Below are 17,757 nucleotides of genomic sequence, written 5' to 3' on the forward strand. Positions count from 1 at the left end.
TTTTTTTTTTTTGGTTGCTGAGTAATAGTCCATTGTATATATATACCACAACTTTTTAATCCAGTCATCTACTTTTGGGCATTTGGGCTGCGGCAGCCCACTCTTAACTGAAAGTTGGAGTGGACGGCACAGGAGGTGGGGCCACACAGCAGTGGAGGCAGGAGCACTGGCAGCCAGTGCTGAATGATCAAGCACACCATGTTAACAACTCTCAAAAATGACCGGACATCAGCAGAGTTGGGCAGTGCTAACCAGTCATGCTGCTCACCACTGTCATCAGGAGTGGCATGGTCAAAACCACCAGCATTGCAGCTCTTAGTGAGCTATTGGCCCATGCCAACAACAGCTTTCAAGACACTAGGTCTGTATCCTCTGGTGCTCCTTTTAAGGTGGAGGGCTGGTGCTGCTGGCTTATCCTCTGCAAAGCTTTTTGGCTTTGCTTCTTCCTTGGAAGATCAGTGCATACCTCAGAGAGTCTTTCTCAGGCAAAAAGCACCTCCATCCTGGCTCCTGCCCTGCTTTATATCGTCCTTCAGATGTAATTCTGATTGGGCCACCTGTAATTGTGATTGGGCCATTTTCAGTCCTCTGGCTGATTGGATCAAAGCACCAACCAGCTCATTGCTTGAACCTGACTGGTTCATTCTATGATCTGGCACCAAATCCATGGGCCTCTCTACTGCCTGCAGCTAGAGGGAGCCCCAGTGTTGGAGCTGGCCCTTTGGGGCCCCGTAGACTTCCTGCAGCTGTGATTCAGGGGCTGCCTCCCCTTGATGTAGTGTGGTATAGAGACCACTGGGCCCTACCACTGCTGGCTTCTGACTGCAGCCTGAGTCCCAGTGGGGCCTTGGTGGCAGGAGGTATAGTGCCCACCACTCACTACCACTTGCACTCAAAATCAGTTTCTGGGGCCAAGCACTGGAGCCTCTGTGTGTTTGGGGTGGGATGTCTACAGTTTCAATAAGAAGTAGCCACAGGGCCCTCCCTGGTGGCGCAGAGGGCTGAAGCACAGCACTAAGAAGTAGCCACACTAGTGGTTCTCTTTATGGAAGAGTACACCCTAATTTTTTTCTTGAAGAAACAAATGACTCCTTTGCAGTTTTAAGGTATAAGCATAATGAATCACTTTTAAAATTTTTTAATTGGAAATATGTCTCTGAATTGTGAGAGGAAGGGCTCCCCCTCCGCACCCACCCCCCATTCTTCTAATATCTTATAAAGAATTTTCATTCTTCTGCTGTAACAAGACAGGAATTGATAACCACTTAATCTCCCTTTCTTATTTTTAGGATGAATGTTAAATATTACCTTAACCAATAGCAGGTGAGAAATGGCAGTGCTGTTTGCTTATTACCACCAATTTGGTGGATGAAGGCAACTGAAATTTATTCTCTTGAAGTTCTGAGGCCTGAATCAGTATTACCAAATTGAAAACAAGGTGTCAGCAGACTTCCTTGCCTCCCCAGCACTCCTGATCCTGTGGCAACATCGCTCAGCCCCCTCAGTGGCCTTCTCGTCTTCTGTCCATATTGATTATCCCTCGTCTTGTCCCGTAGAAGAACAGTAGCCTTCAAGGTACCCCTAGATCGTCCAGGGTATTCTCTTCATTTCAAAATCCTTGACTCAATCATATATCTGTTAAGTACCCCCCCAACCTGGTTTTTTTGGTCCCCAATAGCAATGTAGGTTCCAGAGATTTAGATGTAGATATCATTTGGGTCGCTGATTCTTGGCCCACCATATATTACTCCATTATTTTACATGTCAAAAAAATCTTTAGCAATAAATAAAAAATTTGAAAAAAACAATTTATCAGTCATGGCTCAGTTACTTGCTTCAATTCATTTAAAGCATTGTGAATGAATCTGATAGTGTTAAGAGTCATTCACTCTTGCATGGATAGTAAGAAATTATACAATTTTTAATTTGTTTGATGTGTAAGGTGACTTACTCCCCAGTAACCCAAATAAATAGTACAATATTTAGCAATATACCAAGGTTCTATTCCAAAATGAGACTTATCTTTTTCTTATAAAATGGATAAAGATAATGTGGACAAAGTGTTCCTTTGGAGGATCTATTTTTAAAGGAGTCTGCAAGGTGACTCATTAAAACTACCTGTACTTACATACTTCTAGCTGGAAGACTGTTGTCCCAGTATCAGTCAGAACCTCAGGAAAAGGGCAGTGAGACCTGTGTAAAGGACACTTCTGGAGTTTAGCTGTCTCACAGGGAATCTGGTCTCCAGCCCAATGCACTCCTCTAACCTAACTGATAGTTTCTGAGCAGCAGTAGGTCAGCTGAGCAAATACCTACCAGGGATACCACTCTCAACAGATAATCTGCCATTTCTCAAATAACTTCAGTTTATGGTTATAGGGATAGAAATCTTAATTAGCCTTATGCAGAACTACAGTATTTTATACTTTCAAACTTTTGAGGGAATTTTAAAAGCATTTTTTGGTTATAGTTACTACAGTTTATTTTTAACAAATAGTTTAAGATTAAGTAATAAAAATCTACTCCATAAATCGAGCACCAGTTTTCTGAGACCATTGTGAATTATATTAAGGAACAAATCTTTTAATGTAGAGGCTTCAAATGGAACATTGAGAATTAATTTGAGCTACATAGTAAATTTAAACTTTTAGGCATCAAATAGAAGTATTATTTCTCAATTACTGAATTTTCTGGAAACTGCTGAAATAAAATCAAAGGTGTGAGAATATTGTCTGATGACTTCATCAGCCATGCATTAAACCAAAGTTTATGAGAAGGAAATTTAGTTCCAGAATTTTCTTGTGTTCTTTCCTTTTTATTCAGATTTTATCTTTAATAAAGATAAGACAATGGAAAAGATTGCAGACATTAATCTATCCAAGTACATGTTATAGGTTTATTAACTTCCATTCCTTTAATAATGTATTAGAAGAATAGCCAGTATTGAGGTGCTGTGATCTTCTTCAGCATCATATATAAAATGATATATTTTGAGTTTTATTTATGTGTGTCTATCACTGTAAGTACTCTTGCGGTAACTATTCACTCTAATGGTTGTATCAAATAACATTTTTATCATTTACATATTAAAATAGATGGAAAGAAATAGAGTAAGTGGGTTGTTTTTGACCCCTAAATATAATACATAGCTGCAGGTGTTCTTTGTCAATAGAATGAACCACTAAATCTACTGATAGTGTTGTTTATATGAAAAACCAAAGAATATATTTTGTACCAAAACTTTGGTGACCAGAAAATGAGGTCCGTGCATTGTTCAGGAGAAATTATTCACCTCTTATTGACCAAATGGTAAGTTTTCAGTGAATAGAATTCTAAAAGGAAGGAGGAGGTATTTATTATTTTTTATTATTATTTTTAAAAAATTTAAATTTTTTCTTGCATAGAAGAACTGGGATGTAGGCCAGAGGTGCTGGTGGTGGGAGGGGAGAGGATTCACCAGAGAAGAGTGGGGAGCAGAGCAGGCAGGTCTACTCACATACTCTGCTGAGGGGAGCAGCAGGCCAGACAGGAGAGGTTAGTTGTGCCATGTGGTTCAGCTCCCTGGCCAGAGGCCCAATTCAGGCCACAGTGGTGCAGTGCTGAGACTTAACCGCTAGGCCACTAGGGAAGCCCAATTTTAAAAAATTTCTATAACACAAAAATTATTCAAATGATTGTAAATAACTGAGAAATAGATGTCAAGAAGTAGATAATTTCAGCTTCGATTTCACCAAATTCAGGTAGCTTTTGTTAGTTTCTCTTTATTGTTATAATTTCTGATTACACTCTGTATATTCACTTTTGTAAGCTATGTTTTCTGTGAACATGAACATGCACTGTAAAATACTTCCTGAATTTTTTTTCTGCTTTATAAAACTCCACAAAAAGCTAGTGCTCTCCGTGCTTTTTCCCTGCTGCTTTTCTCAAACAGTTTAGCAGGTATTTTTTTACTCTTTTGTACCAAGCCTATTTTGTGAAGTAAGAAAATAGACAAAACACACTACTTTCAAATTTGCATTCTAGAGGAGTGGGAAAGACAAGAGACACCTGATTAACATTTGTAATTTCTTAGGTGGAGAGGAAGAAAGGCATGGGAGAGGGATGGAGTGTGGTGGGGTGGGAGATGTACTGTAAATTGAAGGGTTAGGAAAGGCCTCCCTGACAGCGTGATATTTGAGTAGAGCTCTGAAGCAGACAGGAACAGGCCTTGCAGTTAAGTAGAAGATTCTAGACAGAGGGAATGGCAAGTGGAATGATCTGGATGTAGTGACCCTGTGTTCAGAAAGCAGCCAAGAAGCCAGTATGTTTGAGTACAGTAAGTAAGGTGGGGGGATGAGAGAGGGCTTCACAGAGCTATTGCAGAGTGGGTTGAGTTGGGTCTCTGTTGTTCGTGGAGGGGGATTGACTTATACACCAAGGGGAAAAGCAATATAATCTGACTTAGCTATTAAAGTTTGTTACTAAGAAAGTCAGATTCGAAGTTTTAACCTTCTAAAGGCTTTTCCATTCGCCTACCTGTGGCTCCCTAGATTGATCTTTACGTCTATCTGCTTGTGCCATCTTCCTGTCATGATCTACATATGTATGAGATTTAGTGTTTGTGGGCAAGAGCATTTTGAATTATGGGATAGATGAGAGTTGAGAGTTTTCTGTACTTTTAGCTTACTTTAATAATCAAGATAATCTTGAGAAGTATCAGTCATTCTATGTTACCAAAATATGTGCTACTGCTGTTGTTTCTGATCCATCAATGCACACCGCAAATGTTTCGAGTCAGAAGGAGGAGCACTTGATACTCAAAATGTGATAGGTTTTCGGAAAACTAAAGATTATTTTCAGCGTGACATTTTCTGTGACAAAGGAGCTTCAATCTTATTTTTTTTTTTAAAGATTTATTTATTTGTGCATACAGAACTGGGGTACAGGCCAGAGGCTTAGGGGCGGTGAGAGGCTTCACCGGAGACAGAGCAGGGAACAGAACAGGCAGATCGACGAAGCACACTGCTGAGGGGAGCAGCGGGCGGGTCAGGAGAGGTCTGCCACGCCATGTGGTCACCTCCGGGGCAGGCGGGAATCGAACTCATGTGGAGGCGGCTTTAGATTCTCAGTGCTGTGCTTTAACCCGCTGCGCCACCAGGGAGGGCCTCAATCTTATTTTTAACGTGACTACATGTGATGGTTACTATTAATGTGCTTCTTACATATGCAAATGCTGAGAGCTTTTATATGAATCTTGATAGGTGATCTCATTACTTACCCTCATACTAACCCTAATATATATTTGTTTTAACTTCTATTTTACATAAAGGGATACAAAGAGTCAATGATGACATACCTTGCCCCGAGTCAGACATTGTACAATTCTGGGCCCTGTCAGATGCTAAAATCTAAACTAATTTGTTTCTCCTCACTGAAGTCAGCCAGGCAAATATTCCTGGGATTCTGTGGTTAATATGTCTCTTTTTCACTCTCTACCTATCATGCATGTTGTAAGCATAGGCTTAAATCTTGAGGCCACAAAAATATTTTCAGTTAAGTCTTTGTTACTCAAGGTAGTGTTGAAATTGCTGGGATCAAACTGATCTAACTCATTTCAGTATTTATTTTGGCTGAGTAGAAGGATCATTTTGGATATGACCTATCCTTAAATTTGTACATAAGCTTAATGGAAGTGTTTCATTGAGAATGTTACAGTATCAGTATTTCATAGCCTTTACCCATAGTTGTAAATATACAGTGCTAAGAATTTTAATAGGCAGAATAAATCATTGAAGCAGCTAAACATCCTGATTTTGTTATGAATCTCTAATTTGTCTGTTTTTGCATCACATTATGATGAGATTCTAGTTGTACACACACATTTATAGACATGGAACTTAAAGTGTAAGTATATCAGCAATAATTATCTCATAATAAACCAAGTTTTATACCTGGCATGTTTTACTTCACCACCACTAGATGTCACTGTAGTTCCCCAGATGGATTCCTCTGCTTTTATAATCAGTGGAGGTGGAGAGGGAGGGGGGCGGTGGACTTCGTTTTAAGCCTCTGGAACTTAATGGGAACCTTGTTTGTCTTGCTCCCATTTTGATTCCTAATTGAAGCCATGGTATGAAGCAATAGCAATTAACACAATACCTCAAGCACATACCTGTAGACTCCTCTGGAAGAGGAATTAATTGTGTTTTAGTGTCATTGATAGGGACAGATGAGATTTCCATTGTGAATATCATTGTGGAGTGGCTTTAATAAGCAAAATGAATGACTGGAGGCTTTTAATGAAACTATTTTGTGTGTGTGTGCTGCTAAACCCGTGTGATCTCTTTAAGGCAGAAGTAATGACAGTGGTGATGAGGGAACTCTTTAATAGCCCCCTACTTTGAAGCTGCTCCTTCACACTTTTTCTTTTTTATGAAGTCTGCACAAGTGCTTTCCTGTTGTCTGGAGCTGATATGCAGTTATACTTTCTGTGCTCTTTGTAACCTCGTAGTCATCAGAGTTGTGACCACCGTCACCAAATGCAAAAATAATTGTAAAGACTTTAGCACGTATGTACTGTGCATCCTTCTATACTGAGACTTGGGTAGTCCTGACCTGAGATTTGAAGAGATATAGTATCCTGATATCCCTTCAAGGCTAGAGATGAAACTATGAAATCATTGTTTTGTGTAGTGTCTCTTTTGCTGTATAAAAGCACTTTAACTTGATGTAGTCCCAGCTGTTTATCCTTTCCTTCGCTATGCTTGCTTTGGGTGATGCATCTTTGAAGATGTTACTGGGTATATGTCATGTAGTGTTTCACCCACTTTTTCTTCTAGAAGTTTTATGGTTTCAGGTCTTATATCTAGTTCTTTAATCCATTCGAGTTGGTTTTTATGCATGGTGCAAGGTAGTAATCTACCTTAATTTTTTTTTTTTTTTGTATATGGCAGCCCAGTTTTCCCACTACCATTTGTTGAACCAATTTTCTAAGCAAAACAAAGACCCACCCACTGATTGGGAGAAAATATATGCACACAATACTAATGACAAAGGACTGATCACAAAGATATACAAAGAATTGATGAAACTCAACAGAAATAAAGTGAACAACCCCTCAAAAAATGGGCAGAAGAGCTAAAAAGACACTTCTCCAAAAAGGAAATGCAGATGACCAACAGACATATGAAAAAATGTTCAAGATCACTTGTAACAAGGGAAATACAAATTAAAACCACAGTGAGAAACCATCTCACACCAGTGAGAATGGCACATCTTAAAACAACTAGCAACAACAAATATTGGTGAGGATATGGAGAAAAAGGAACTTTCCTACACTGCTGGTGGGGATGCAAACTGGTACAACCACTATGGAAAATTGTTTGGAGGTTTCTCAGACTGCTGAAAATGGAGCTTCCATATGACCCAGCAATCCCACTCCTAGGTATCTAGCCAAAGGACACAAAAACATTGACTGAAAAGAGTACCTGCACCCCCATGTTTAATGCTGCTCTATTTACAATAGGGAAGGTATGGAATTAACCCAAATGCCCAAAAAATAGAAGACTGGAGTAAAAAGATGTGGTACATGTGCACAATGGAATATTACTCAGCAATCATAAAGATAAACCATGCCTTTTGCAGCAACATGGATGGAGCTGGAAGGGACCATGCTTAGTGAAATTAGTGAGAAAGAAAAAAAAAAAATACCGGATGGTTTCACTCACAGCAGGAGTGTAACAGAACAGGAAAAAAATAACAATTGTAATAAAGTAAAAAGTAAAAACAAAAACAATGAACAACTATAAACCAGAGGCATTTTACAGGGTGGAAAGGGGAATGGGATCAAAACTGGGGTGGGAAGAGTATACAGGACTATGGTGATGGTACACAGGTGAATTAGTGGTGGGAAATACACAGGGATTGCAACCAAGGTGAAAAAAATGTACAAAATGAAGAATGATGTAAAAAATAAATCATAATAAATTAAAAAGCACTCAAGAAAATCAGAAAAAAAAAACTAATAAAAATAAATTAAAGCAGTTAAAGCACAGCACAAAGAAGCGTAAGCCACTTCCGCATGAGTTCAATCTCCACCTGGCCTGGAGGTGACCACATGGCGTGGCAGACCTCTCCTGACCCGCCTGCTGCTCTCCTCAGCAATGTACTTTGTCGATCTGCCTGTTCTGCTCCCCACTCTGTCTCTGGTGAATCCTTTCGCCCTTCGCATCTCTGGCCTGTACCCAGTTCTGTACGAATAAATAAATAAATACATCTTTAAAAAATAAATAAATAAAATAAATTAATTAAAAAATAAAAAGAAAATATGAAATCAGCACAGAATGGGGAGTGCTCATAATGAAATCTGCCACTGGCTCTACCTGATTTTTCCTTCTTGTAGCCTGAATTCAGGACTCATCAGCTCTTTGCAAGTACTAGTTAGACTTGCAAATCACCCTCTGGCTGCTGGTCACATCAGTGTTACTAACACACGCATGATTCACATTGTGTTAGAAGACGAGATCTGCTGGGCTTGTTGCACCTTGTGGCCTGACTACTGCCTCCCATCTCCAGCCTCTGTCTCTCCCCTTTCTCCACCTAACTCAGCCACTAGACAACTACCGGTGGTTGCCTGCAAGCTCTATGGTTCCTACTGCTTGCTTTTCTTGTTCATGCTATTCAGATTCTCAGGAAGTCCTCTCTCAGCCATCTTTACCTGACTGACTGTGCTGTACCTTCCAAGACTTACTTGGAATTTTACTGTAAAATGGAATTATAGTATAACTGGTAGCTGCTTTGTAAAAATGTCTATGAAAACGAGGTAAAATGGGAGCAGCTGCCCAAATGGACAGGCCACTAACCTAGTACCACAGTCTGGAGAGAGGAGAGTAGGAAAAGCATCTGGAGGCATCCCACGCCCAGCCTCCTGGTAGAGTCTCCCGTTGTGTCTTGAGAGCAGGGAGTGAGACACATCTGCCTCTTCCATCTGTGCGCCCCTGAGCGTAAACTGCTGCTGCTCCGGTGTTATTCCTTGATCAGAATATGACACCACCCATTCTCATACATCCCTTAGGAAACTACAATCTTGAAACTTCAGGAATACAGGAGCAATTGAGTGGGAGGTGACGCACACACTAGAGGTAGATGTGGAAAATAAGCACAATGGACCAAGAAATAGATGTGGCTGTTCAAGGAAGATTATTTACTTTCTCCATTGGCAAAGTAAACCCAATGGTATAAAATAGTAGAGGAAAGTTATAAATTGTAATAATCCTATAGCATCTGAGGTTATGCAGATTTTTACCATGTTTTTGCAAATCTTCCTTTGAAAACTGTGTGGGTAAATGTAAAATTGTAATGATGATAGAATGTGTGGGTATATATGCACATATATGCACATATACATACATATGTATATATGTAGAGATCGTGTTTCTAAAATTTTGTGAAAAATAAAGGCACACTCAGAACCAGAGAAAATGGCAAGAGAATATACTGAAAGTACTTACTCCTGAGTGATAGGTATAAAGATGGATTTTGATTGTCAGCTTCAAATTTTCTGTAATGAAAGTGTATTGTTTTTTAAATAGAAAGAAATAAACATAATTTTTAAAGCTTTTAAAAGATTTTAAAGCCTTCTTTCTAAAGCCCAAGTTGTGTATGTATTCAGGTATTCTCTCCTTGTCTGCATGGCTGTAACATTTTTTTGCATTTATCTTAATGATGGTCACAGTATCGAAACTAGACAGTCATTTCTTGAGAGCTGGGACTCTGTGTACACATCCATCTTGGTAAGTCAGAATTTAGAACAAATGAATGGGTTTTGAACTACATTGCCTTAAACTGTAAGGAATTTATATTAAACAGATCAAACTAGTGAAAGGATGGACTACAAAAGTATCTAGAAGGAAGAGACTTGGAAAAGTAGTCATGTGTCATTTCCAGATGGAAATTCATGCTGAAACCTAATAGGATGCATTGGGTATAACAGAATTGTGGAAGCTATTTTCAAGTTTATCATGTATTTGCCCATCAGCTTGAGATAATATACATGTAAACACTTTGTGGAAAACTAAGGCTTCCTGTGGACTGAAGTTGTGATCATTGAATCTGAGTTAATATGAGGAGTATTTCAATTTGTTAAAACAGGATCCACAAAGACTTTTATAAACCCATCAAGCTTAGGTGTCAGGATTTTCGTCTATTGCACTCAGGGAGCTGATTCTGATGGTGGCAATTTCCTAGAGGATCTTGCTGGTATTAAGTAGTTTTTTAGGTTAAGGAACCTTTTAGAAATTGAGCCCTGTTTTAGTGTTTGCTTCTCCAGTTTTTGTTTTGCTTGGTCAGAGGCTGTTCATTTTTATCTGAAAATAAGATTGCCAAAATGTATGTAGTTTCTACCTAGCACGGAGAAGTACAAGGACCATTTGTCTCCTGGAGTTTCCTGTAACAAAGGTATACAAAGAATTGTTTTCTGGGTGAATTAGAGGTAAAAGCCACTTTTGTTTCTTCTCTTATCAAGTGATGAGAAGAGTAGGGACTCAGGTTTCTATTTGAGCCTCACGCTGTACTTTCAGTAGATTCAGCGAAGAAATCCAGGCAGAAGGTCACAGGTGAACACTTTCCATTCTGAGAGGATTGAGGTTTTTTAAAAGACTTTGAAGTTAAATCAACAGTTTCAGAAGAAACTTCTCATCTCTTCTTTTTTCTTAAAGAAAAAGTTTCTGAAAATTAAGGAGAAAACAGAATTTTATGTAGTCACTATTGTTTGGTAGTATTTCATCCTATTGCCATAAGATTTCATTAATGTGTCAGAAGCAAAATTAAACCTAAAAAATCACTCACGTATCAAAACAAAATTAACATTTATAACAATGTGGAGCCTTTGTTTTAAAAGAAGTCTTTCTTTTTACTCTTTTGGAGGCTTTCCTCTTTTTCTCCTTTTTGGTTGCTATATTTAAAGTGGTCTATTTTTCTGCCTTCATTAGATATTTGATCACTTTCCAATATCTAAAAAAATACTTCAGAAAGATTTCTTATAACAGACTTGAATCTGTAAAGATTTAATAATGAATTTTACTATTGTATTTTAGATGCTTTTGAGTTCATCTTGAACATTGGTCTTTTTAAAGCATCCTGGTGGCCTTCCTGGTGGTGCAAGGAATTGGGGTACAACACTGGAGCTATCTACAGCCACTGCAGTATGAGTTCAATCCCCCAGCAGGGCGGTCACCCACCTGGTGTGACAGACCTCTCCTGACCCTGCCTGCTGCTCCTCTTAGCAGTGTATTTCAGTCGATCTGCCTGTTCTGTTCTCTACTCTGTCTCTGTCAAATCCTCTCACTCCCTGTACCTCTAGTCTATACCCCAGTTCTTGTATGCATACATAAATCTTTAAAAAAAAAATCATGCTGAATTTACATAAAAATTACTTGAAATAAAAAAAAAAAGAAAAATACCCAGGGTCATTTGGTAATCAGACGTTGTCAGAGCCATGTTTCTTTCAGGGGCATTAGATGGAGTCCATTCCTGTCTCTCCCAGTTTCTGGTGGCTGCCATCACTGGTTGGCTTGTGGTCACATCACTTGACTCTCTGTCTGTGGTTATATTGCCCTTCTATCTGTGTCATATCTGCCATCTCTTTCATAGGGATACTTGTGATTGGATTTAAGGATCACCTGTATAATCCACAATAATCTCATCTCAGTACCCACCTACAAAGACTTTGCTTGTAAGGTAGAGATGAGGACCTGATGTCTTTAGAGCTGTTGTTCAGCCTATTGCGGATAAATTACAGCAATGGAAAAGGTCTCAGATTGAGAAATTTATTTCTAAAATTTGAACTTCTAATTCTGAGCAGACAGCTTAATCTTCTATTATTTATTTGCTTTATGAATTTTTCTTAGGGGGAAGTAGTCAATTCAGGTTGTGTAAATGAGTTACAGGCAGGCTTAAAATATTTCCAATTCAGGGTTCAGAGTTACTTTTACTTCTTCAACACTCAGGTGGAGTGGTTACATTCCAGGAAGAGCATCTGTCTAACTCTTGTCTACTTCTTCCATGTTTGGGAATTTCTTGCTTCTCTTAAGCATATTGCCAGCATCATAAATCCCCTTAATTACATGGCCTCCTTTTTTTTTGTTTAAAGACTTATTTATTTATGCATACAGAACTGGGGTATGGGCCAGAGGTGCAGGGGCAGTGAAAGAATTCATCAGAGACAGAGTGGGGAGCAGAACAGGCTGACTGACAAAGTACACTGCTGAGGGAAGCAGTGGGCAGGGCAGGAGAAGTCTGACATGCCATGTGGTCACCTCTGGGGCAGGCGAGGATTGAACTCATGCTGAAGTGGCTTTAGCTTCTTAGTGCTGTGCTTTAACCCGCTGCGCCATCAGAGAGGGCCTGCATGGCTTTCTTTTAACCTTTCCATGATTCTTCTGAGGGGCATAGTGCTGCTGAAGTGCTTTTCCACATTCTGGGATGCTGTGGACTCATCTGCCTCAACCATTGCTTCTTTACCCTACCAGATGGAGGGCTCCTGTGGAGGCTAGCCATGTCCTCAGGCAATACACTCTGGTTTGAACTGCACATTACTGTTAAAGTTATATGGTGTTTGCCCATCAACTCCTCACTTGCCAGGATTGGGAAGGGGGCTGGATATAGCATAACTGGGACCTACACCCACTTATTCTCTGACTCCTCTCAGTCCCTACTCTACACTATCCTCCACTAATCTACCCCCTTTTCCAGAGGACAGAGGGTGAAGCCCTCCATTGAAGAATGGCTAGACATGATTCTCCTCAGGCAATTTTATATTTGTCAGATATTGATAAAGTCTATTTTGGAGCTCAAAGTAAAGAAAATATATCTCTGTCATATTTTCCCACTCTGTGTACTGTGTCCTGAGGGCAGAACATATGCTGTTTGTTTCCTTAGTGGTAGAGAGAGGTAATGGTTATAAAAAAATATAAGTGGGGGGCCTCCTGGTGGCCAGAGGTTAAATCTCTGGAAGATGGCCTTCCATGAGATACCCAGCCAGGGAGCTGACCGACATGGTGCTGCAGACCTCTTCTGTTTCTTCCACTGCTCCCCTCAACAGTGTGTTTCAGCAGATCAGTCTGTTCTGCTCCCCATGCTGTCTCTGGTGAATTTTCTCACCACCCACACCTCCGGCCCATACCCCAATTCTTCTATGCAAAAACAAATAAACTCTTATAAAAAAAAAAAAAAGAAATACAAGTTGTTAAAATACTAGCTTACAATATGTCTTTTCACTGCAGTCACAGTGAATACAGATACAGTACTTTGCATTCACTGTTTTAAATAACATGAACCTTGAACCTGTTTCATAAGCATAAAAATAACCTTCTGGGGTCTGTGGCAAGTAGGTAAAAGTGAGGATAGAAAGATTGTTAGGGATGCACCTTCCTCTCTATATCTCAGTGGCTATTTGACTTCTCTGCAAATCACTTTATTTACATTTACTAATGGCGGTTCAACCCCTCCAAATACTTAGGCTAAGAACCTTGGTGTCTCCTTTAACTGGCCTTTCTCACTCCAAATCTGATTTATCAACAAATCCCATTGACTGTACTTCAGAATGTATCTGGAGTCCGCCTGCTTCTCCCAGGCCCAGTGCTGTCACTCTCCTCTGGGCCAGGCTGCATCACCTCTTCCCTTGTTAATTACAACAGCCTACTAAGTTGCTTCTCTGCTTTCACCAGAATCCTTTTAAAACCAGTTTTTCACTCAGCCGTTGATGTGAGCCAATGAAAATCCATGTCAGTTCATGTAATTTCTTTGTTCAGAGTGACTTCTCATATAACTTAGAGGAAAAACCAAACCCTTTGTTGAATGGCAGGGTAAGGGGGGGGAAGCTTGTCATTATGCAGATTACCTCATCAGTGCTGATTAGGAAATTCCAAGTTCATTTGTTTAAAATTCCACTTTTGGGAGAGGCTAAAACTATAGTTAGGATGTTCTTAAGTCTTCATGACTTGTATAAGTGCCTGGTATAAGTGACTGTGTAGTGGAATTTTATTTCTGTTACCAGTGGTATCCTATAGTATTTGTTCTATTGCATTTGTCTGATTATACCGAGCATAATTCCTTTAAGGTTCATCCATGGTATAACTTATGCCAGAATGGGACACACTACCCAAAAAAAGCCAGCCACACTGCTGTAAACACAAGAGGAAACTTTATGCAAGCTCAAGCTTGGGCCCAATCTCACACCAGAGGCACCTGGGTGGTTGAAAGGGCCCAGAACAAAGGGAAGAGCAGATTACATAGTCCCTTTTTGGTGCACAGGCCTTGGGACGAAAGGGTAGCTAGTGACTGGTTTGGCTGACCTTCACATGGTTTCCTAAATATGGAGAGGTTGGCTTTGGGCCACAGCGATTGGCCCCCTATACCTCATCTATACAGAAATGCACAAGAATGCGGGTTCCACTCAGGGGGCAGTAAAAGTTTCCCCTGGAATGGCAGTTTTAAGAACATGGTGCTGATTATGTTCTTCAATAACATGTGCTGGAATTTCATCCCTTTTTAAGCATATATATATATATATATACATACACACACACACACGTATATACAACCATTTGTTGGTAGACATTAGGATATTTCCATCTTTTGGATTTGCTGAATGATGGTACTATGAACGTTGGTCTACACATATCTGTTCCGGTCCCTGCTTTCACTTTTTTAGGTTATAAATTCAGTCATAAAATGCTGAAATTGTTCAATATTTTGAGGTGTCATCACACTAACTTGCATTTTAGATAAGCTGTGTTGGAGATGGTGGAGAATATAGCAGTTGGGACTCGAGTAAAAATGAAAGCAAAGGTATCCAGAGATTTCAAGTCAAGGAACTTGAGAGACATGATGACTGAAGAGAGGAGCATTAATTAGTTCTGAGAAAAAGAGAAATTTGTGGAGCCAACGACTGCCTCTTAGGTGGTAGAAGGAGCTATGAAAACTAGTAGTCAATGAGGCAGAAAAGGAACAATCACAGTGAGGAACAGAATCCTGAGTGTTGATCCACACTTAGCTCAAACTCATCCATATTCATTGGCCACTCTTAGAAGAATTTCCTTTCAGATGAATCAGCTTCTATTTAAATATAACATTACGTTCAAGGGTTTTGGGTGTTGTAGGTCACAGATCACTACTAGAGTTGAATTTCTGAGACATGGATATTTTTCAAAAGGGTCCTAGAAGCACCAAAAAAGGCAAAGAATTTCTGTATTCCTTATTTAGTTGTTTTAAGTTTCTTTATTATGCTAGTAAATCTCACATTTATTTTTCTTTAACCTTTGTTTTGAAGTATGACATTCACTAAGAAAAGTAACCAAACCTATAGAGACAACTTGAATAATTTGCAGGCATTGCATATACCTGAGTATCCAACATCTAAGAAAAGGAACAATTTGTTTCCCACATCCCAATGGTTCCTCTGACACTCCTGTTCTCTTACTCACTATTTCCATTATCCTGATTCTAATGCCATACAGTTTTTTTATTTGTTCTGAATCTCACGTAAACAGAATAATGTTTGTACTCTGTGTTTTACTTCTTTATCAATACAGTTTATCATACAATTTATCAATACAGTTGTCATAGTATATATTCCACTGCTTTTACATAGTTTATTCATTCTTGTGTTGATATGCATTTGGATAGTTTCCATCTTGGAATTGTCATGATTAGGCTTGCTATGAACAACATAGTTTCTTAATACAATAAAATTTGTGCATGTTATTTTCTCAAGCAAGTTGTCACCACTTATTTTATGTTAGTGCCTTTCCTACTAAGTGTTTTTCTACTCTACCCAATTATTTTCATTGTTAATGCAAAGACTATTTGTCTGAAAGTTCTGAAAATACAAGTACCATATGAAATTAAGCTTCTTCAAAAATTGTTTGTACTTACATTACATTTTGACTTTTAAAACTTTGGTTTTAATTGTATTCCTCGATCTAGATTATATGTTGTAAATTCTTATTCAAACTGCCAAAATTTTATGGGGTGAATCATTTGACCTTGAGGCAAATATTTTAATTTTGAAGTCATTATGAGCTGGAGGAAAAGAATAGCTGCCATATCTGTAGTGGAAATTTATTATCAAATTTATAATTTACATAGCTGTAAAAGGAGTTTGGAATTAGCAAAAAGCACATTGTGATATTTCATATCATTTTTCTTTTCAGGTTGCAGCTTGCATTATTGTAAAAATTGACACTGCTAATTAAATTGATGAAAATTTTATCATTTTGGCTTTTTCAGAATTGAATTGAAAGTTATATATACACACAGTAACTTTCAATTCAGTTGTCTATCTCCATCCATCCATCCTTTCATATATCTGTCAACATAACCAATACAACATTCTTTACAGAAAGAACAATAGAAGACCATGAGCTGGTGATTGAAGTGTTATCTAACTGGGGAATGGAAGAAGAAAATAAACTATACTTTAGAAAAAATTATGCCAAATATGAATTCTTTAAAAACCCAATGGTAAGTAAAATTATCATTAATAATACAAAATAAACAAATTAATTAAACATATTTCATTTATGCTAAGAGATATGTTTACAAGTCATATACAGTGTTGCAACCAATATTAACACAATAAAAAATAATAAAATTAAAATTAAAAAAAGAATCAGTGTCAATAAAATATAATTCTCCTTTGGTAAATTGTAGGTAATATTGTAGTTCTTTCAAGTTATAATCACATTCCTTCTCTGACAATGACTAGTCAGCATCATACACAGAAGTTCAGATGTACAGGTGAAATATTTTGTTAACCATAATGGTAAAATGTCTGACTGATTAAGAGAGATTTCAGTAAGTTACTTAATTTAAAAGTACTGAGAAACCTGCTTTGGTGAACAAATTGCTTTTCCTTCTTAGAAAAAAATTCTAATGTACATTTGATTTAGGCAGTGAATTCTTATATCAATAATTCTCAAGCAGTTTCCAAATTATTTTAACTTAGTACTTTCACAGAACTGAGGAAATTTCTAGAGTAAAATTAGACTCATACATGTCAGGAGTGATATAACTTTGACAGAAATTTAAGATTGACATGAATTTTGCTGTTTCAACTTATTTTGTTTTCAAAGAAGTAATTACTGAGCTAAGTAGAAATGAGATAAAGATTAGTGCATTATCTAGTAAATACTACTTTCATTATTATAGTTCTCTTTAAAAAGAAAGTAAATGTATGTCACATTCTAACGAAGACAAGGGATCTGGAGAAGTCAGAATTGCCTCTAGGCTCATTATTTTAAATTGTTTTCGTCTTTGCAGTGGTAGCATATTTTTACACTAAGTTTTGGATAATTGGATTGAAATGAAGCTTTATGAAAAATATATGATATACACCATAATAGAATATTTTCAAACCCTGAAAGACCTCTTACATTTGCTTTTTATTTGAATCTATTAAAAGAAACATAATGGGATGATCTTTAACAAAGAAAATAAGAGTCCTAATAAAATTTAATAGAATTTGAAGGGAAGTTGTTTTCTTGTTGTGAATCTTTATTAAAAGCAAGAAGTAAAATGTCATATTCAAAGACAGGGTTTGATTTATTTATTTTATTTAAACAAGGCTGTATATTTATTTTGTAGACCTGGAGTAGTGGTTGTCAGGTGGGGGTGGTGGCAATCTGACAATGTCTGGAGATAGTTTTGGTTGTCATAACTGGGGACCAGGCGGGATGCTGGTGTGTAGACATCATGAATGCTACTAAATACCCCATCATG

General features: G+C 38.2%; 1 protein-coding gene across 1 annotated transcript in view; it reads left to right on the forward strand.

Annotated features, from left to right (window-relative positions):
- Nucleotides 1–17,757, forward strand: part of GRB14 (growth factor receptor-bound protein 14) — a 105,244-nt gene that overhangs the window by 64,662 nt on the left and 22,825 nt on the right. The window contains exon 4 of the mRNA XM_004674597.1: nt 16,379–16,500. Within this exon, the coding sequence (XP_004674654.1) occupies nt 16,379–16,500 (122 nt within the window). The remainder of the gene's footprint in view (nt 1–16,378; nt 16,501–17,757) is intronic.

The sequence above is a fragment of the Condylura cristata genome, unplaced genomic scaffold (assembly GCF_000260355.1).
Source record: "Condylura cristata isolate star-nosed mole 26May11 unplaced genomic scaffold, ConCri1.0 scaffold00002, whole genome shotgun sequence".
Lineage (NCBI taxonomy): Eukaryota > Metazoa > Chordata > Mammalia > Eulipotyphla > Talpidae > Condylura > Condylura cristata.